This window comes from Pimephales promelas, chromosome 5 (assembly GCF_988280905.1).
Source record: "Pimephales promelas chromosome 5, fPimPro1.hap1.1, whole genome shotgun sequence".
NCBI classification, from domain to species: Eukaryota; Metazoa; Chordata; class Actinopteri; order Cypriniformes; family Leuciscidae; genus Pimephales; species Pimephales promelas.
The window spans coordinates 39,763,133-39,785,237 of record NC_142773.1 but is presented as its reverse complement, the minus strand read 5'-3'; the positions used below and the strand labels follow the sequence as shown (position 1 = coordinate 39,785,237).

The following is a 22,105-nucleotide window of genomic DNA, read 5'->3' as shown; positions in this document are numbered from 1 at the left end:
AAACAAGTATATTTAAAGCATGACAACACATTATTAAAACAATGATTTATGGTGTACTTTAAAATTAATCTTTTATTGTGACTGTACTTAAATATTTAAGGCAGCAACTCACAATCAGCATCGACGTTTAAGTCAAATCAACTTAAATTACATAAAACTGACTTTAAAAAATGAGTTGAGTCTTGTATAACTTATGTCATGTTGTCTTAACTTATTAATCATATTTTTTCGTGTACACACACTTAAGTGGCTTTTTATTTCATTAATCTATCTGAGTTTTTTTTTAAAATGATACACTTAAGTACACATTCAATACATGTAAGTGCACAAGGTAAATATTTCATATAGTAAAATAAACTCATTGCAATATTTCATGTCTTCTAAGCATCAGTGCAATACGCTGGATAATATTAAGTATCCATGTACTAAGTGTGATAATACACATCTTAAATCAATCCCAACACGACACAAGAACCCTAATTCCTAAAATAAAGAGGGTTCTTTGCCAGTCATTATATAAATATTACATCCTAATGAGGACAAATATAATCTGCTAAACCCATGTGAAGCTTAATGATCTTTGAAGCCTATAATACGGCTCTTGAGAAAAGGGCTGTGCTGTCACTGCAGGGCAAAACTCTGAACATCAGTGTGTTTCAACATGCTGAAGTATGACATATGAGCACAAATCACTATACATGTAGACACATGCCAAATATTTACCATAGTATTTGTTTTGCCTGATAATTCATTAACAGGTTGAAATATTACATTTTTCTAGAGTAAAATCCACAAAGGCATTAAAGGGATAGTTCACCCAAAAATGATAAATCTGTCATCATTTACTCATCCTCGTGTTATTCCATACCTGTGTGAGTTTATTTCTTCTGCTGAACACAACAGAAGATATTTGGAAGAATATGAGCAACCGTACAGTTGAACAACCTCCGTCACTTGCAATAAAACACAACATTGTGCTTTTATTTGCGACACTCTAAACCTAAAACGGTAACCCAACCAAACACACACACTGTTTAAAAAGCAAAACATATTTCCAACCCCATTTCAAAAGAGTCTGTGGGTCCCATCTTTTGGACATTAATCATAGCATTGGTTTTCATTCCTTGTCCAAAGAGCTTACATATTCAACATTACGTATTCTACATAGAAAATCAAATGCGTCTTATTTAATACGGAAATCAATTAAATTTAGGGTTCGTTAAAATGAAGGACTTTCCGTACCATAGCTTTATGCCACTTCTATCGTGAGAACGGCTATTACAGTTTACATCACAGCAGGTAGACGGCATCTTGTGCGCTGTTTGAGCCGCAGATTCCCAAAATGCTTTGCGTTCACCTCTGGTAATACGTCACATTAGCTATCTCTTAACAAACACCAGTATTCATCTAGTACAGCACTTAGACTGACAGAAAACAGTTTTCAAGAATTACGTGTTGCTCTTATGCTCACCAAGGCTGCATATATTTGATCAAAAATAGTTATATTATGAAATATTATTTTTTTTCTATGTAAATATATAGTATAGTGTAATGTATTTCTGTGATCAAAGCATCAATACTCCAGTCTTCAGTGTCACATGATCCTTCAGAAATCAGTCTAATATGATGATTTGCTGCTCAAGAAATATTTATGATTATTATGAATGTTGAAAATAGTTCATATTCTTCATTAAAAACGTGATACACTTACATTCAACTGATTGGAGTAAGAAAAATTTAATTTTATCGCCAAATTTATCATGTTACAAAAATGTTTCTATTGTTGTTTTCAACTTTTTTTTCATCAAAAAAGAGTCCTGATTTCGTCATGATTACCTTCATTTCTATGGTCTAATACTTGCCCACACCCTCCGGTTGCCCTTTTCTGCTCTTTTTGGATCAGGCCGAAGGGATCAGCTATTGCCGCGGTGATCAAGGTGGTTTCCTGGTGCTTGTCCAGGAATTTTCTTTGACCCGACACTGATGAAATGTTCCTGCTTCACACACACACAGAGAGAGAGAGAGAGAGAGAGAGAGAGAGAGAGAGAGAGAGAGACACACACACACACACACACACACAAATAAACAGTTTCAGCCCAAGGCATATTAGTCAAAAAACAAATATAGAAAACTATGTCACCATGCCCTTTATTTTTCGCAATTTTAATCACTTTTTTGCCTTCACTAGTTTATAATTGTTGTATAATGATAATTAAGAATAATAATAAATAACACAATACTGTTTAAAATAGTTTAGAGTGTAGCATGTCAGCTACCCAAGTGTAAACACAACAGTATTATAATAAACATCTTGTCAAGCGGACAGTAACGCGGCGAGACATTCTCAGCATACCGACATTAACACAATGCAAGGATGCGGGACAGTTCTTCAGTGTGTGTGTGTGTGTGTGTGTGTGTGTGACTCACTCAGGACAGGGGTGCCACTGGATTCCTCAGGACAGCACTTCGAATGTGACGCGCAGGACAAAGACCACAGGAGAACTGAGAGAAAAGTCTATGACAGGAAGTCTATCTGGAAGTGTATCACACCGACATGATGCACTCTCAGAAAAAAAAGGACAAAAGCTGTCACTGGGGCGGTACCTTTTCAAAAGGTACACTTTTGTACCTAAAGGGTGCATATTGGTACCAATATGCAGCCTTTAGGTACAAAAGTGTACCTTTTGAAAAGGTACCGCCCCAGTGACAGCTTTTGTACCTTTTTATCTTTTCAATATCTCATTCAGAAGCCCATTTCTGCCACATTATGATTTGGTAAAAAAATAAATAAATAAAATAAAATCAAATTATGAACTCTTTGACCTCATAATTAGGACATCACTTTTATTAGCACATCATAATTTTGTATTTGTCATGATTTTTTTTTATATCTCATTTATGATTGTCTCATAATTTTTTTACTTATTACTAGTATAAATTTTGACCAGTCATTTAAACTTTTGCAGGAATGTCATTATTATCACTGTCTTAGTTTTGATTGTCACAATTATGACTCTCATTTTTGACTTTTCTCATTATAAAGAAAAAAGCTTTGCTAGATCATAATTTTGACTAAATGTTATATTCATGACAAAAAGTAAAGACTGATACTAAGTTACAGTTATGCAAAGTCACTGACAAAAATTGACTCAATCTCATAGTTACATTTTTTATGAGAGTCAATTGATTTTTAGCTCAATTATGATTTAATATCTCACAATTTCAACTTGTGCCTTAGTTTTGTGCCATATTAGTGATGTCATAATCATAACTGCTTATCTCGTCTTTGACTTGTCTGAATTTATAACTTATCTTATAAAGAAAAAAATGCTTCATAATTATAACAAAATGTTATATTTATGACAAAAAGAAAACTATACTAAATCGTTATTATGTAGTCACTGACAAAAAGCCTTTAATTTAAACTTTTATTACGGTCAATTTTGACAGATTTTTATCTCATTATTTTATACCGAGTCAATTTTGACCATTCATTTCGACTAGCAATTACTGTCATAGTTTAAATTTTTGCCATAATTATGTTAGTTTCGACTTCTTGTCGTAATTTCAACTTATCTTTTTTATCTTTTATGACAATTATAATTTTCCAAAACACGATTTTCCTTGATTTACATTCCCCATTCCTTATTACTGATAATTCGCCAACATTATCCTACTTGTTCTTGTATTTGCTGCTTATATCGGTTTTTAAATACATCAAAATACGTGGTTTAAACACCACATCACGTACAGAATACACACTTAACCAATCATCTGCTTATAACTTAACCCCCAGGTGCTCTTCGGTCATTTCTGACCGAAAAATGTTCTGTTTTGAAATTTTAAAAATCACAGCTTCATCGCAATGTTACGAAACTTGGTGACTTTTATGGCATTAGGTATGTGAACACAAAAAAAAAAATTGAGGTCATGATCCGAGCATGCTAAGTGGTCTTAAAAAAATAGTCACACTTGTGGTCTTTGGTCAAAAATGACCCCATAGGAAATGAATGGGAAATTGTAAAAAAAAAAGAAAAAGAAAAAAAAATTGGGAATATTTGTTTTTTGTCATTTTTTTTATAAGAAATAGTTTTTGAGATTGTTTCAACTATATATACAAATCCACCACCAACAACAACAAAAATGTGTTCATAAACAGCTGGGGAATTCACATGCCTCTCCATAGAGAGCTGCACATGCCATCTAGTGGTCACACCATGATTCTACGCTTTTTCTCTATACTGTAACCAGATGGTGCTAATTTTCTTCAAAAAGTATTTTTTTTCTGAAGGCCTAGACTCTATATTAAACTAAAATACTGCATTAATATTTTTTTGAAGAAAATAACATATATATAGAAAATAATATATATTTTTCTATGGCAAAAATAAACCATAAATATTGCATAAATATTAATAAATTCATTTAAATTGTCTCAAAATACTAAATTAAAAAGAATAAATATTATAGAACAAAAATAAATTGTATTGGTTTTACTGGGATGGAGAAAGTTTCATTTTTAGGTGTCCGGTCACTTTTGACCGGGAAGATAACAAGTGTGACTCCGAAACGAAGAGCACCTGAGGGTTAAAGGTTTTGAAGCAAACCATCATTTGTTGGTCGAGAGATGCAGAAGACAAAGCGCAAGAGCTAACTAATAGAAGGCCTTTAAAACAGTCACAGAGCTCTTATCATCTGCAGACTGCGATAGGAGAAACATTTCAGACGTTATTTCATAACACACACATACCCAGAGGCATCAGAGCTCAGAGTCAACAACAGAGTGTGTGTCAGCTCGGTCACATGGAGGAGGTCTGACCTATTTTTACAGTGTTTTCGCTGCCTTCTGCTTCTCGCTTCAACCCAGTAATGTCACATACAACCGTGTACCATGGGATAATAATTCCACACAATTTATTTATATTTTTAGAAAACAAGACTATTTGTTCCAAAGAAAAGCTGGAAAACAGCAAATAGAAAAAACCCATAAACTCACTAAAATTACAGTCATAACAAAACAGCAACCGTATGGATTTCTAAAGCAAGTCAAAATGCAGTAGTGTGTGTCACGAGCAAGTAAACCAATCCCAAACCACGTTAGCATAAAAGCTGTTTATCGGAGAGAGGGAGATTGTGTTTCTAGATTTCACTGTGGTCAAACTGGCCTTATTTCAAACATCACGTTAACCCAAATGAACTCAAGAGAAGATAACAGTCATGTAAGCTTTAAGTATTGCTAATATGGCACAGAGCGGTATCATGATGGGTCGCATTGTGACAGCAGCCTTAAGTGAAGCGAAACGCCACCGTAATAAAGACTGCTTCCTGTCATACTACAAGACCGGAGCACAAGTGTAGCATTAGATCACTTCCTGTTTTCATCATCCTCTGGGATCCATTCGGACGAGTGAAAGTCACATATCCTCGCTTCCCTCACCATTAAACAATGATTCATCGCTTCTACACTGACAAAAGGAAGTTAAGGACCGCTTTCCTGTTCCTGTTCCTAAAGAGAAGCCCTGATGTTCACCTACAGTCACTCAAAATTAAATTCGGTCATTATTCACTCACACTCATGTCCTTCCAAACCAGCATGATCGTATATCATGGAACAGAAAGGGAGAACTACAGTGAATAGTGTTAAATGTACAATACAATGAAAGTGGATTGTGACCATCTCAGATAAAGGAGTAGTTCACTCTTAAAAAAAACTTTTGCTGATAATTTACTCACCCCCATGTCATCCAAGATGTCCATGTCATTCTTTCTTCAGTCGAAAAGAAATTAAGATTTTTGATGAAAACATTCCAGGATTTTTCTCCATTTAATGGACTTCAATGGGGTCCAAATAAGAGTTTCAGTGCAAACTGCAAACTGTTCAAAGGGCTTTAAACGATTCCAGACGATGAATAAGGGTCTTATCAAGCGAAATGATCGCTCATTTGAAAAAAAAAAAAAAGTTTAGGTTTTATAAGCACAAATGCTCGCCTTGCTCTGTTCTGTGATGCACGCTCCTGTTCGAACTCGTTCATCAAAATGAACGAATCTTTTCCAGAGTCAACTCGTTCATTTCGTTTGTGGAATCAACCAAATGACACGAAAAAAGATTTGTTCATTTCGAACAGGAGAGTCACGAAACGCGCATCACAGAACAGAGCAAGGCGAGCATTTGTGCTTATAAAACTTAAACTTTACTATTTTTTTTTTAAATGAGCGATCGTTTCGCTTGATAAGACCCTTATTCATCGTCTGGAATCGTTTAAAGCCCTTTGAACAGTTTGCAGTTTGTACTGAAAGTGTCTTTTGGACCTTGAACCGTTTGGTTCCCATTGAAGTCCATTATATGGAGGAAAATCCTGGAATGTTTTCATCAAAAACCTTAATTTCTTTTCGACTGAAGAAAGAAAGACGTGGACATCTTGGATGACATGGGGGTGAGTAAGTTTTTTTAAGAGTGAACTACTCCTTTAAGCTCTAAAAAAAGACAAAAAGCACCATAAATGTAGTCCATATGACTTTTGAAGCTAAAATTTAAGTTTCAACTTTTTATGTCATAATTTTTATATGGCATAATTTTTTCAAATGTTAATAATGGCTCAACGGCAACCTTTTTGTCATACTTTAAACTTATCTTATGAAGAAAAAAAATGCTTTGGTATTTGATAATTATAACAAAATGTCTTTGAGATACTAAATCATTATTATGCAGCCACTGATAAAAAAAGCCTTCATTCTATAATTTAAACTTTTATTACTGTCAATTTTCACTCATACTTTTGATTGTCAATTGATTTTTATCTCTTATTATTTGTCAATTTTGACCATTCATTTCGACTTGCAATAATGTCAGAATAATTTCTGTCATAGTTTTAATTTTTGCCATAATTATGACTTTTTAAAAACTTTTTGAGTTAAATTTAAGTTATTTGTATCTTTCCCTCTGCCCTAGTTTTATTAATGCAGAAACACAAAATGAGAATCGAGAGCTTCAACATGGTGAAAAATGTTACATAAATTGTGACGTTATAACTATGACATAAAAAGTAAAAATTTACAAGAAATATAAATTATGACGAGGCATAATTGCCAAAAATGGACTTGTCAGAATCGACTTATCTTATCATTCAGAGTTAACTCACCCTTTCAACTTTTTATCTCATAATTATGACCATTTATGTCAATTTTTAAGTTGTTAAGTTGCCTTAGTTTGAATACGAGGAAACAAAAATGAGAATTAAGAGCTGTGACATAATGAAACATTAATGAATAACAACTAAAATTGTGCCGTTTTCCTCACACAAAGCTACTGTATGGCCTCAAAAGACTTATTATGGACTATATTTATGATTTGACCCTTTTTAGTGCGGTCATCATTCGATTTCATTGCATGGAAAAAGAGCAGCTCAAAAAGCATCAAAATATCTCTTTTGTCACACAGGTTTGGACCGACACGACGATGAGTAAATGACAGAATCGTCATTTCGTGTGAATTATTTCACTTTTGAAAACAAGAAACTCTACAGAGGATGAGATTTGTAGTGCACATTGCTTTTTCTTTTAGTATTGTAAATGTTTATAAATACTTTGGTCAGTTTACATTTTATCCTCAAATCTTAAATCTATCATTTGAAGAGTTTGGAGCAGAAAATGAATATTGCAGTTCCCACAGTGATGCAAAGAAGCATTAAAGTCCAGCGAGAATATTCTTCATATGTGTGTCGCACGTCAATACAGTGTGTTTCCATTCGCATCGCGCTCCGGAAAAATCGAAAACGCACTCCGAACACAAATCAAACGCTCAAAGATCTGCTCGAGCCTTCAATGTGTGATTGATAATGAGGTGTGTGTGTGTGTGTGTGTGGCCTCAGAGCGTCTGCACCAGCACCGGGAAGAGCAGAGACAGGTGTTCGGCTCCGCGGATGGGCAGTTTGTTTGTGGTGTAGTAATGAATGACTTCAGGGATGGTGTCGAACGGAGGACTGTTCTCTCCCAGGATGAACTTCCCATCACGAGACTGCGAGAACTTCATGTGCATGAACCCGTGACAGCTCCTGCAGGGAGACAAAGCCATTGAGTTTGCATCTTTTCATGGCATGCAATGAAACGTGTCAGCTGGTAGATCTTGGGCTATACTGTTGAAAATCATTTTATTTTGAAATCTGAAATAAAATCCAATGTAAATATTAGAAGCTTTCCTGCCTTGGCAACTAAGTGAAATAAAATGATTCAAAATAAAACTTGAATAAAATTTAAGCTGCATAGAAATACAAAACAAAAATGGAAAAAAGCACATAAAATGACTCAAACTTAAAAATATGAAAACATAAAAATAAACACTGAAAATATAAAAATAAACGCTAATTCAAAATATTAATAAATACTATAAATGTATAAAAATAATACTAAAATAACCCTGAAGTGAAAGCAGTGATGAAATGTGGAGATATGCATTGCAAAATAGATAAAAGATAAAACTGTTACAGTTTAGTTTCTGAGCGATGTTGCAACTTGGGAGAAAAAGGAAAAATAATGAAGCAAATTTCATTTGTAAAGTATTAAATTCACCGGATCATTCATAAAAAGGTCATAACAGCATGAATACATTTTTAGTTTACACTTGTGACAGTTACACTGTACTTATTAGTAATATTAGCTAATTAACTGCATGTACTTACTATAGAGCTACAGTTAGGGACTTGTAATTATGCAGAATTTACTGTTAATACTATAGTAAGGACATGTGGTAACGTCTAACTATGTCACCTTAAAATAAGGTTTACAATAACCGTAGCCCTCAAACCGTATTCACTTTATAGCCCTTAATCCTGTATTTGTGGACAAATGTGGGCACAGAGGACTCAAGTGTGATCCTAATTTTTATTTATTATAAATATCCTTATAATAAATATGCTAATGATCCTAATTTTTATTTATTATATTTTATTTATTTATCCATTTATTAATTTTGGGGGTATTTTTGAATTTATTTACTTCAAAAAGTACTATATTTTCTATGTAAATTATTTCAATGTAAATTAATTACTATTAGTAGTAAATTACTACTATTTAACAACATTAAAATATCATTCCATCATGCTCTAAATTACAGTTTTCCCCATTCATTTCTATGGGTGCCCATTTTTGACCCAAATACAAGATTAAGGTTTTTTATTTTCACCCACTTAACATTGTAGAATTGAGTCAAAAAATTGTGTGTTTAGGAGGAAAACTTAGGAAAAGTAGCCAAGTCTTGTACCGCTCAGATCAAGGGAAGTATTTTTTTAAAATAAATCAAAATTATTTTGCCCACATTTGTCCAGAATACGGTTTTAGGGTAAAAAAGGGTTATTTAGCAAAAAACAACAACATAAAAAACAATATGATGATCTATATAATTAAAAAAAAAAAAAAAAAACTTGATAAAGATGCACATCATGATGTAAGATTTTGGTCATTCTGCTCACACCTATACCCACAGCCATGCTTTTTAATGGGCACTACATTATTAATAGCATGCTAAACACATTCACAAAACCCCTCAGACCTGAATAAATTACACATTCAACCAGAATAACTAGATGTAACTAACTTCCCTCCAGCAGGAAAATATCAAGGTAGTTACAGAAGAACAAAGCATGAGGAAAAAAAAAAAATCAAGATGGCTGCTAGGGGATTGCTATGTGGTTGCTAAGGTGTTCAGGCTGGTTGCTAGGTGGTTGCTTACAGTCCAAACAAAACCAGCCTTAGATATTCTGGTTTCTAGTTGACTCTGGGCCTTCCTTCAATGTACATCTTGAATTACATTATCAAATTATAAATCTGAAAACCGTCATAAAATATTAACATCAAATGTTTCATTTAGATTGTTTATGTGGATTTTCATAAACCTGTAAATATTAATGTTGGTCATGTGTTTTATGTACACAGAAAGACTCTGGCCTTAATAACCACATAAACATTTGGCAGACGCAGAAGCAGAAACATGAACCTAGCAGGAACAATGTGTGCTATTTATAGAGACAAATGACTCCTGATTCATGAAACAAAGGCGAATATGGGACATCAGTTATTATATCTCTGAAAACAATCATAACAGACAGGGCAAAACAGTGGACACTTTAATGGACGATAATACCACACTAAAAGAGAGAAACGGCAGTCGTTTTCTCCTCGGAAATGATTTGCAGCAGAAAAGGAAATTATAAATCAGAGGAACAGCACTGTGACTGAACTTGAACTGAAATGATGTCACTGAATCAGTGTATTGGGTTCTGACAGTGAGTTTACCTGAGAGAGAGCGAATAGTCGTTTCGGATGGTTTGGCTTTTCCTCACCAGATAACTGCACTCCTTACAGAGCGTGAGCAGAGATTCGGCTTCTGAGCGCGTCAGTGCACCATGGTACCACCTAAAACACACACACACACACACACACACACACACACACACACACACACACACGGGTCACTACTAGGGTTTTCATGATACAATATATTCAGCAGAAGATACATTCACGATTCACTCATAACTTCTGTTATTTGAAAATGCAGAGAGATTGAGTACAATAGATAGATAGATAGATAGATACATAATCACTTAGACAGACAGACAGACAGACAGACAGACAGATAGATAGATAGATAGATAGATAGATAGATAGATAGATAGATAGATAGATAGATAGATAGATAGATAGATAGATAGATAGATAGATAATCACTTAGACAGACAGACAGACAGACAGACAGACAGACAGACGGACGGACGGATAGATAGACAGACAGACAGATAGATAGATAGATAGACAGACAGATAGATAATCACTTAGACAGACAGACAGACAGACAGACAGATAGATAGACAGACAGACAGACAGACGGACGGACGGATAGATAGACAGACAGACAGATAGATAGATAGATAGACAGACAGATAGATAATCACTTAGACAGACAGACAGACAGACAGACAGACAGATAGATAGATAATCACTTAGACAGACAGACAGACAGATAGATAGATAATCACTTAGACAGACAGACAGACAGACAGATAGATAGATAATCACTTAGACAGACAGACAGACAGACAGACAGACAGATAGATAGATAGATAGATAGATAGATAGATAGATAGATAGATAGATAGATAGATAGATAGATAGATAGATAGATAGATAGATAGATAGATAATCACTTAGACAGACAGACAGACAGACAGACAGATAGATAGATAGACAGATAGACAGATAGACAGATAGATAGATAGATAATCACTTAGACAGACAGACAGACAGACAGATAGATAGATAGATAGATAGATAGATAATCATTTAGACAGACAGACAGATAGATAGATAGATAGATAGATAGATAGATAGATAGATAGATAGATAGATAGATAGATAGATAGATAGATAGATAGATAGATAGATAGATAATCACTTAGACAGACAGACAGACAGACAGACAGACAGATAGATAGATAGATAGATAGATAGATAGATAGATAGATAGATAGATAGATAGATAGATAGATAGATAGATAGATAGATAGATAGATAATCATTTAGACAGACAGACAGACAGACAGACAGATAGATAGATAGACAGATAGACAGATAGACAGATAGATAGATAGATAATCACTTAGACAGACAGACAGACAGACAGATAGATAGATAGATAGATAGATAATCATTTAGACAGACAGACAGACAGATAGATAGATAGATAGATAGATAGATAGATAGATAGATAGATAGATAGATAGATAGATAGATAGATAGATAGATAGATAATCACTTAGACAGACAGACAGACAGACAGACAGACAGACAGATAGATAGATAGATAGATAGATAGATAGATAGATAGATAGATAGATAGATAGATAGATAGATAGATAGATAGATAATCATTTAGACAGACAGACAGACAGACGGATCTCAGATTTGCAGATGCGAATACCTACACCTGTTTCTCCAGGGCCAGTGTGGGGTCCACTCTCTCTCCCAGGATGCAGTGGGAGTTGCTGGTCTTGCTCAGGCTGGACGGGGGACTGATTCTGGACACTCCTGCTTTCCTCAGGGGATCGTCACTGGGCAGAGTACACTGGTCCCAGTCTCCCGCTTCAAACGTCACTACAAAACACACATTACAAACAAAGGTTAGCTTTAGGGCCTGTACCTTTTTTATATATTTTTGAAAGAAACCGAATAAGTCGTGTCCATAGTACAAACAATGCAAGACGAGTTACAGATACATTACTTGTCGTTAGAGTCAAATCACTAACTGAGTACAGAATAAGCATTAATGAGAGTGATAATAGTGAATCTCGGTGTTGTAAGGCAGCACTGGAGGACTCCCGCTCCCTCTCTGCCCTTTTGAGAAGCTCTTGTCATGTTTGTGTGACAGAGCGTGAGCAATCCATGAGCAACTGGCAATCTGATCAGAAATGGTGAAATGACAGTGTGTGACATTTCAGTCGCATAGGGAGAGATGGTCTGAGTGTGCGTGTGTGTGTGTGATGGAGAGCAGAGGTCACACAGTGGCGATGATCTTTCTGCATGACTGCTCCTCTCTTCTGGTCTCCATCTAGATTCGTGTGCCACACATCCCTCTCCTCACAAGAACATCCAATACATGAGAAATCTTCCTTCCTCATGTGCGAGATTAAAGACAGACTGTAATCTGTGCTTACAGATTAATCCGTTGATGCGTTAAATCAGGGTTCAAAACCAACGTGGCAATGTCCGGTGACTTGAGAAAATGTATTGATCAAGTATATATATATATATATATATATATATATATAAAAAATAAATAAATAATATATATATATATATATATATGAAGAGTTCAGATGCAAAAGCCTCTAAATGCCATTTGAAACTTTCTTCTTTAATGATGATTTTTATCAAACTTGTATATTTAAGTTCAGTAATTTCACTTAAATGGCAATGATAATTACCTATTAATTGTTATTTAAGTGAAATTACTGAACTTAAATATACAAGTTTGATAAAAATCAACATTAAAGAAGAAAATTTCAAATGGCATTTAGAGGCTTTTGCATCTGAACTCTTCATATATATATATATATATATATATATATTTATTTATTTATTTTTTTCCTAAATTGGCCACATTTGTATTATTTCAATAAAAAAAAACCCACACAGCTACTACAAAAACTAATACTTAAGCCAGAATGATTTGGGAAATAAACAAGTAGTAATAAAAATAGTTTTTAAACGATGTAATAGTCTAATTAATTAATGTATTATTATTTGATTATGTACACAAAACTACACAAATCAATACAGATATATTACTACTACTATAATTCTATCAAGTAAACAAACAATGTAACAATAAATTGAGTATTAATAATAATATTTTATGTGTATACATACTGTATTTTTTAATTACTCAAATTACGGAATAATAAATGGAGTATTTAATAATAATAATAATAATGTTATTTTATAGAACAACAGTCAATTAAAATACTAATATTTATTGACATCTCAATTTATTTGCTTTCAAAACTGATAAACCACAGAGGTTTTATTTTGGCAGAACGGTTACCGACCGACACGTTTTCACATACTCGCATTTGCTACTTGGCGACTGATAATTTTGGCCCCTGCTTGTAGAGTCTAAAACCACATTGTCAAAAGTATGAAAATGCACTGTTGTGGAACAGCACTTACCAGCGAAGGCTTTGGAGATGTTCTCCTTCTTCCACTCCCAGGGCTGGTCGTACTCATCGGCGGGCCTCTCGTCGTCCTGGGGCAGATGGCTCTCTCTCTCGTCCTCTGCGGTGGCCTCCTCCCGGGGCCGAAACCTGTCCTCATAAGGACTGTCGTAGAGCTGCGGGCTGCTCCTGCCCCCATCTGAGCTGTGCTGGAGCTCTGAACAACATCAAACACAGTCATTAGCACCAGATGACACGCCGATATGGCGTTGTGTATTATGAGAGTGAGTGAGGACTGGAATTGGAACTGGAAAGCTTTGAAGAACATGCAAAATGGGGTGTGCATTTTTTCACAAGTTCACTTTAAAAAAGCTTTTGCTGATAATTTACTCACCCAAATGGCATCCAAGATGTCCATGTCTTTCTTTCTTCCGTCGAAAAGAAATTAAGGTTTTTGATGAAAACATTCCAGGATTTTTCTCCATATAATGGACTTCAATGGGAACCAAAGGGTTCAAGGTCCAAATGAGAGTTTCAGTGCAGCTTCAAAGGGCTTTAAACGACACCAGACGATGAATAAGGGTCTTATCTAGCGAAACGATTGCTCATTTCAAAAATAAATAAAAAAAGTTTACGTTTTATGAGCACAAATGGTCGCCTTGCTCTGTTATGCGTTGAGCGTTCGTGACTCTCCTGTTCGAACTCGTTCATCAAAATAAACAAATATTTTTTCAAGTCATTTGGTTCATTCAACGAACGAAATTAACAAAGGTACTTGAAAAAAGATTCGTTCATTAAAATTAACGAGTTCGAACATGAGTCACAGAGCAGAGCAAGGTGAGCATTTGTGCTTATAAAACTTAAAACTTTTTTATTTATCTTTGAAATGACCGATCGTTTCGCTAGATAAGACCCTTATTCGTCGTCTGGTGTCGTTTAAAGCCCTTTGAAGCTGCACTAAACCTGTCATTTAGAGCTGGAACCGTTTGGACCCCATTGAAGTCCATTATATGTAGAAAATCCTGGAATGTTTTCATCAAAAACCTTAATTTCTTTTTGACTAAAGAAAGAAAGACATGGACATCTTGGATGACATGGGGGTGAGTAAATTATCAGAAAAAGATTTTTTTTAAAGTGAACTACTCCTTTAAGGCCCGGTTTCACAGACAAGGCTTAGATTAAGCCAGGATTAAGCCTTAGTTAAGTTAGGATATACTCCTTTAAATGCTGAGAGATCCAGCAAGGAACTACTGTACCACTTATGAACCGCTGGGCCTCAAACGGCTCCATGTAACTGCTGGAGGCCTCGACAGCGTTCTGCTCCCAGCCGGGTCTGGGCCGCGGGTCTGGCCTGGCGTCAAACGGGTCCGAGTAATCCGTCTCCCCGACCACAGGAGCAGAGGGAACCACCTGGGGAAAAGAACAAGGAACGAGGGTTGAGTGGTGTCCGAGTGATCGAGATTTAGAAACGAGGACAATTGCAGTGCTTTACGCAGATTTCTCAATCAAGCATTTTCATCCACCAGGGTTATTAGTTAACTAAACCTAACACCATTTTTGTTACTTAAGTGCAACAAATTAAAGAAAACTTTAGTTGCCGAAAGCAACATTTCTCATTTTCATTTACTTTTACTTGATGTGCTAAAATAATTTATTTAAATAAAAATAATAAATAACTAAAAAAAACAATATCTCCCCAAAATCAATTCAAAATCTTTAAAAAAAACTGTAATAACTATCCTAAAATAACACTGTATTTTTATACCTTTCAAGGTATTTTAGAGCAAAAATATACATCAAATATCAAACAGGAGAGTCACAAACACTCATCACAGAACAGAGCAAATCAAGCATTTGTGCTTATAAAACTTAAACTTTTTTATTTATTTATTAAATTTCGCTAGATAAGACAGTTATTCGTCGTCTGATGTCGTTTAAAGCCCTTTAAAGCAGCACTGAAACTCTCATTCGGACCTGATGTTCATTATATGGAGAAAATCCTGGAATGTTTTCATCAAAAACCTTAATTTCTTTACGACTGAAGAAAGAAAGACATGGACATCTTGGATGACATGGGGGTGAGTAAATTAAACTAATCCATTAATTAATAATTTTATTTTTTGGTCCAGACTAAATAGACCAAGAAAACAGAACTACAAGTGTAGTTAAACACCCTTAAAAATGATTTGAAGTTAAAAGAAAATTTAAATACTAAATGAAAAATTTAAAGAAAACAATTAAAAAGTTAACGGAAATATTTTTTTACGTTTATAAAAATGGCAAAAAGCAAATAAAAATTAAACAAATTAAAACAAAACCTGAAGAAATAGACCAATAAAAGCCATTTAAAATGAATTAATTCTAATAAACAATGCTATAATATATAAATAATGGTTAAATTGACCTGAAATACAGCGCACGAGACAAAGTGACTTCTTTTAAAGTGCTTTTGTCCTTTCTAATGATTGACAGTAACCGATCACATTATCATGCTTACATTGTAGAGAAAAGAGCATTTTGCTCTTTTGTTTCCCTAAAGAAAAACAAGACGTGTGGTGTGAAACAAAAATCCAAAAGATTTAAAGTGATCTTTAAAAGGGAGAAAGAATGGTGGTGTGTGATAGCCTATAACCCGCAAGCATTGGGATTAAATGTATTTGGGTTAATGAAATGGATTCCCTATTCCCCACCCTTCATCCCCGACAAGACAATCGTCACCCGGACAAGCTCTGGAAACACAACAGAATCGCGCGTCTGGGTTTGGTTTGTTAGTTATGACATCCGCAAAACTCGTTCACACACGTGCATCTATTTTAAAAGAATCACAAATCAACGTAAACAATCTCTGCCACTCTCATAATAATAAACCATCTATTCACAAGACAGAAGTTGACTGGAAGGTCTTTATGCCAAGAGAACAGACCATATAAAACACTTTCACATAAACAAACTAAAGTTTACTGGATATTATAATTATATTCAAGTACGCATTAGAAGGATGAAGTGCTTAAAAAACACAATTATCCATTAAAACCATGGCATAGGCCTACTACTAAACAACATTTTTATACTTTCTGAAGAGGTGTTTGTCTAATCCCAAACATTTTCCCAAATATCAACCCAGAATATCTTTCAAAACACTCCATTCTTTCTTATAACAGACCAAGCTCTCTGTATGTTAAGAAAACAAGAACTTACAGGGGCCTGCGGTTCCTCAAAGGTCACGATGTTCAGCGGTACTTTGCTACGCCCGAATTCCTGAGATTCCACTTTTATCAGTCTGTGTTTGGGAGACACAATCTTCACCTCCAAGCCATTGGACAGCACTGTGCCAAAAGCGGGAAACACTTCCAAAGACCCCGAGCCGTTCACCACGCGGTTCTCGGGGGGTTCGTAGGGGTCCTCAAAGTCCAGCTCTTTCTGAGCCCTGTAGGCCCGTAGGATCTCGCTTTCGGTGTAGTCTGGTTTCGGGGGCTGTGGCGGTCCTTTCCTGCTGCCAAAACTCAGGTGATCTCTAAACCACTTTGCCATGGGTCTACGACCAACGCGAGAAGGAAACAGATCCAAATATATATATATAAATGAGCTGTTATGCCTCTAAAATTCCCTTTATCCTAGTTCTTCCATGGGACACCATCCATAAATCTTGAAACACCAACCAATAAGTTACTTATTACTCACAGTGTGTCAATAAACGGCACATAGGATTTGATATTGTGCAATAGCTCACCTCAGTTTCCCCAATGCATCGACCCTTTAGAACATCCAACTTGGTAGCATTAAATTGATCTGGAAAGCAGACGCACAGTCATGCCATTAATAAAGAGGGAAACGAAGAAAGCTGTGACGTAAAAAGATGAATTATTCTCCTCCACCACTAGACCAGCCCCAGTTGAAGACATATTAAAGGGATAGTTCAGGCAAAAATGTTCATTATGTCATCATTTACACACCCTCAAGTTGTTCTTTCAAAAATACAAGCTAAGAAATAATGTCTGTAGGAGTTGACAAATTGGCCGCTAAGCACTAACTAAAGCTTGCTAATAAGGACTTTGGACAAACTAATTAAATTATTAATGAGTAAATTACGGGATTATTTTAATTTTGGGGGGAACTAACCCTTTTCCATCGAAGGAAGAAAAAAAAAACAATACGGTTTTGTTACACATTAGCGTAAATAAAAGGTTTGGGTGAGCGGTTCCTTTAAAAATACACATCATATCATACAGGCGAAGCCTGTATAACCTGATTTACCGTAGATCAGGTTATAAGCTTACTTGTACTTAACGTTAGGTCATAGATTAAACATAACGGCGATGATTTCTTATAAATTAAGACATAATTCAGTACTCAAAGAGAAAGTTTCATTCTTCCACAACTCAAAGATTCCCGTCAAAACAAAAACATGCACCAACACACACCCACTTTAATATTGTTCCCAGATAACTTAACACATAACAGGGAGATATTTACGTATTTTAGACTGAAATTATACAAAAACTGTCAATATAGATTACAACTAATGTTAGCATGCTGGCTAACATCTCTAAACTTCGCCAGACGACATTATTTTCACTTTTTTTGTCGACAAGTGTGATTATATAACACGAATACTAGAGTATATTGAATACAGAGGTGGAAATCCGCATTCATTTGGAACTCAAAAGTAAAAACCAACAAATTTAAGCTACATTTTGTTAGCCGGCTTGCTTGCTTGCTGGCTAACTATGCAGCGCGCGAGCCCGATGGATAGTCACCGAGGAGCGTGTGCAAATTGTTCATCTAAAAACGGCAGTTTTAATAAAAACAGTTCCGAAACTAACAAACCCCAAAAGCATTTGCAAAACACTCACCTCTCAATGACGGATGGAAGCGAGTATATAAAGAAGCTGTGAGGAAAATCTCAAAAAGTGGCGAGCGTGCACGTGCAGATGGATGGATGAGTTGCATCGGATTGCATTGGTTGTTGCAGCTCAGCTGGTGAACAACACATAAGCTCGACTGACTTTTGTTGTTGAAGCCCACTGGAGAGTTGCATTGTCTTTGTTCTTGCTGAAGCATTTCATATGGTGCCCCGTGCTGTTTTACATGCATTCTGCAAAATGCTGCATGTCTGCAAATCAATTATTAAAGCATGTTTTAGGTGAAATATAGAGGTTGAGTGCAATTACATGCATAACTGGGGCTTCTTCTAGTCAACCACCCACAAAAAGAAACGATCCGATTCAATACACGTCGCCAAACCTCATTAACACCTTCTTCGTCAGCAAACAGAGGTCAGATTGTAAGGTTAGAAGGTCACCAGCACTTTGGTGGATCAATGTGACAGATGGTAAACAATGGTTTATTGACACACTGACTTCATTAACATTAGCAAGTGGTAACACTTGCTAATGCACCATTAGTGATTTAAATTTAAATATTTGATACACAATAAGGTAACACGCGTTACATGTATTGTAGTAATAACTAAATGTAGCATAATTACATGTAAACCCTAAACCAACCATAACCCCAGAGAAAGCACATGTAGTTCATCAATATCAAGTCCAATTTAACCAACAATGAATAATACATTTGTTACAAAGCTATTCTTTGTGAACATAAGATAATAAAGATATAAGTATTAACAGATACAACTTTGATTTTCATAATGCATTCATAAATCAAATGTATAATAATATATAATAAATTCATTTTTTGAAAAATGTGAAAAAACAACAAATAAGCTTGGAAACGAAACACAGGAACATTTTATTAGTTTGATATTTGGGAAGAAGGAAGTCTATTGGAGATGATCAGTCTAAATTAGATTTATTTTCACTTATCTCCACTTTAACCCTCAAATGCATTTCCTCGTATTGACTGAACTAACATGGAGAAATGAATACTACATTACAGTTCATAATACATTAGAAACCCATTATAGAGTACAGAGTACATTACAGACCCTGGGATGTCGCATATCTAATAGCAAATAAATTCCAGGCAATGAAAATAGCTTCTTATAGAAAGACAGTGCTCCGCTAGCTAAAAAGATCACTGAAAAATAATAAAATCTCTCAATTATACATTTAAAGAGCCCACGTAATGGACAATTATAATGGTCTGTGAAAATTGAGGTGGTCATTCGTTTTTGCTGGTCTGAAAATAAACATTTAAAAACAGCACACAGTGTTAGTCAGAGTTTGAGTCATCGCTGTCTGTGTACGCCCCCAAGAGGCTGAGCGATGAACCGCTCTGAGACGACACCGGCTGGCCGTTGGAAGCACTCGCTGAGGCTGTGGAGGACTCGGTTTTGGCTCCGGCCCCTGCATGATACGGAAACACAGAGAAGACCCAGGTTAACAGATGTGAAGCAATGAGAGAGTGTGATACGTAAATACAACATCAGGCTTTCACTCAAAGGCAAGGAAAGTTTATTTATATAGCATATTTCATAAACTAAGCTAAACTAAGGCTAAAAAAAAAAAAAAAAAAACACAAAATAAAAGAAAAGAAAAAAATATATTTTTTAGTGCTGTCAAACGATTAATCGCATCTAAAATAAAAATTTGTGTTTACATAATATATGTGGGTGCACTGTGTATAATTATTTTGTAAATGTGTATATATATATATATATATATATATATATATATAAAAATGCTGTTCTTTTGAACTTTCTATTTATCAATGAATCAACAACAACATAATGATGATTAATGTTTCTTAAATAAGTAAAGCAAATCATCATATTAGAATGATTTCTGAAGGATCATGTGACACTGAAGACTGGAGTAATGATGCTGAAAATTCAGCTTTGATCACAGGAATAAATTAAATTTTACAATATATTCAATTATCAATTATTTTAAATTTATTTTAAAGTGACCTCAAAATGTGCTATTGTGATAGTTTAAATAACTGAATAAACGCATTATTTCTTTCATAATTGCTGTTTACCCCCCCCCCCCCCACCCCACACTAGTTCTGACCAGACTGTCCCTTATACTTAAGAAATCACAAATTGACTAGTTTTAATAGATCACAAACCTTTTTGTGTGTCAGCAGCCTGTGGTTTCTTCCTCACCACCAGAGACCCCAGCGCTCCCTTCCCACCCAGACCCCCGACACTCCTCTCCCAGCTCTCCAGCTTCTGCTTCTTCACAACCGCAGACGACGAGCTCTGTGGAGTTCAGGAGGAAGAACAGCGCACACATTAATGAGAAGCATATGAGGCGTTAAAATACAAAGACAAAGAAAAAAGAAAAAAAAAAAAAACGGCAAGACAAATGAAGTGGGAAATGTAGTTTAGGACCACAGATCACCCTATGAACATAGTAGCCCTCAAACCGTATTCACTTTATAGCCCTTAATCCTGTAATTGTGGACAAATGTGGGCACAGAAGACTCAGGCGTGATCCTAATTTTTATATATTATAAATGTTACATCATGGTCTTCGATAAAGTTTTGTCTATCCATTTATGGTGTTTTTTTATTTTGGGGGTATTTTTTAATTTATTTAATTCAAAAAGTACCATATTTTCTATGTAAATTATGCTTATTTATGTTTTATTTATTTATTTATTTTTTTTAACTACATTAAAATATCATTCCCATAAGTTCTTAGAGCTAAAACCTAAAGATGAAGTGACTATGCCGTCACCTGGTGTCTTATAGAGTGCTCTAAATTACAGTTTTTCCCATTCATTTCTATGGGTGCCCATTTTTGACCCAAATACAAGATTAAGGAGGTTTTTTTTCACCCACTTAACATTGTAGAAGTGAGTCAAAAAAAAAAAAAAAAATTGTGTGTGTTCAGGAGGCAAACTTAGGAAAAGTAGCCAAGTCTTGTACCGCTCAGATCAAGGGAAGTATTTTTTAAAAAATAATTAAAAACTATTTTGCCCACATTTGTCCAGAAAACGGTTTTAAATATTGAGCAGAAAGTATTATGTGAAAAGAGTGTGAAGTGATTAAGAAGTCTCACCAAAGCTGCACTTATCTGATCAACAATGCAGTAGAAACAGCAATATTGTGACATATTAGAAAAGACAAGAAAAAAGGACAAATTTACTGGTTGCAAATGAGCGACTGGATGTAAAATTCAGTCTCACACTCTCAAATTCTGGTGGCAATCTGGAGCCCTAACTCTACCTGTGATCCTGCGTTCCCGTCTGTAGTGAGGATGTCTGTGGGTTTATCAGCCGTGTGTTTCCTGCCTTCGTTTGCATTTTCCGTCTCTTCCTCAGAGTCCGAGTCCCTCAGTCGTTTAATCAGAGCTCTGTCTAACATCTCTCTATGAGGAGCAAGAGAAGAGAGAAGTCTAAATTACAGAATATATATACTATATAATTCATGTTCCTTAATCTTGACATTAAGGCATGGTTTCACAGACAGGGTTTAGATTAAGCCAGGATTA

The 22,105-nt window shown here is 35.2% G+C and overlaps 2 protein-coding genes across 5 annotated transcripts in view; both read right to left on the bottom strand.

The window, feature by feature from the left end:
- Positions 1–4,887: 4,887 nt before the first annotated feature.
- shda (Src homology 2 domain containing transforming protein D, a) lies at positions 4,888–18,929 on the bottom strand. Of its 3 annotated transcripts, XM_039675548.2 has the most exons (8): positions 18,554–18,636; positions 17,431–17,489; positions 16,899–17,235; positions 14,957–15,110; positions 13,717–13,917; positions 11,973–12,141; positions 10,288–10,407; positions 4,888–8,051 (listed from the first exon to the last, which is right to left on the bottom strand). In XM_039675548.2, the coding sequence occupies exons 3-8, from the start codon at positions 17,229–17,231 to the stop codon at positions 7,865–7,867; spliced, it is 1,164 nt and encodes a 387-aa protein (XP_039531482.1). In that variant the 5' UTR covers positions 17,232–17,235; positions 17,431–17,489; positions 18,554–18,636; the 3' UTR covers positions 4,888–7,864. The 3 variants fall into 3 exon arrangements, with proteins under 3 accessions (XP_039531482.1, XP_088987652.1, XP_039531483.1); XM_089131526.1 differs by lacking the exon at positions 16,899–17,235 and having other exon boundaries at positions 18,554–18,929; XM_039675549.2 differs by lacking the exon at positions 18,554–18,636 and having other exon boundaries at positions 16,899–17,345.
- Positions 18,930–19,430: 501 nt separating this feature from the next.
- Positions 19,431–22,105, bottom strand: part of yju2 (YJU2 splicing factor homolog) — a 49,952-nt gene continuing 47,277 nt past the window's right edge. Inside the window, exons 8-11 of one of the 2 annotated variants that reach the window (XM_039675553.2) lie at positions 21,841–21,982; positions 21,674–21,688; positions 20,736–20,868; positions 19,431–20,011 (exon numbers count right to left, since the gene is read on the bottom strand). In XM_039675553.2, the coding sequence (XP_039531487.2) occupies positions 19,878–20,011; positions 20,736–20,868; positions 21,674–21,688; positions 21,841–21,982 (424 nt within the window). In that variant the 3' untranslated portion in view covers positions 19,431–19,877. The remainder of the gene's footprint in view (positions 20,012–20,735; positions 20,869–21,673; positions 21,689–21,840; positions 21,983–22,105) is intronic. The other variant, XM_039675554.2, reaches the window with a different exon arrangement.

Bases quoted from the DNA above. Each gene is read 5' to 3' on its own strand.
- shda (XM_039675548.2), bottom strand. From the start codon at position 17,231: ATGGCAAAGTGGTTTAGAGATCACCTGAGTTTTGGCAGCAGGAAAGGA. The intron at 12,142-13,716 runs GTAAGTGCTGTT...TGTGTTTTGTAG, and splicing joins CATCTCCAAAGCCTTCGCTG to TGACGTTTGAAGCGGGAGAC. The intron at 8,052-10,287 runs GTAAACTCACTG...GTCTCCCTGCAG, and splicing joins GACTATTCGCTCTCTCTCAG to GAGCTGTCACGGGTTCATGC.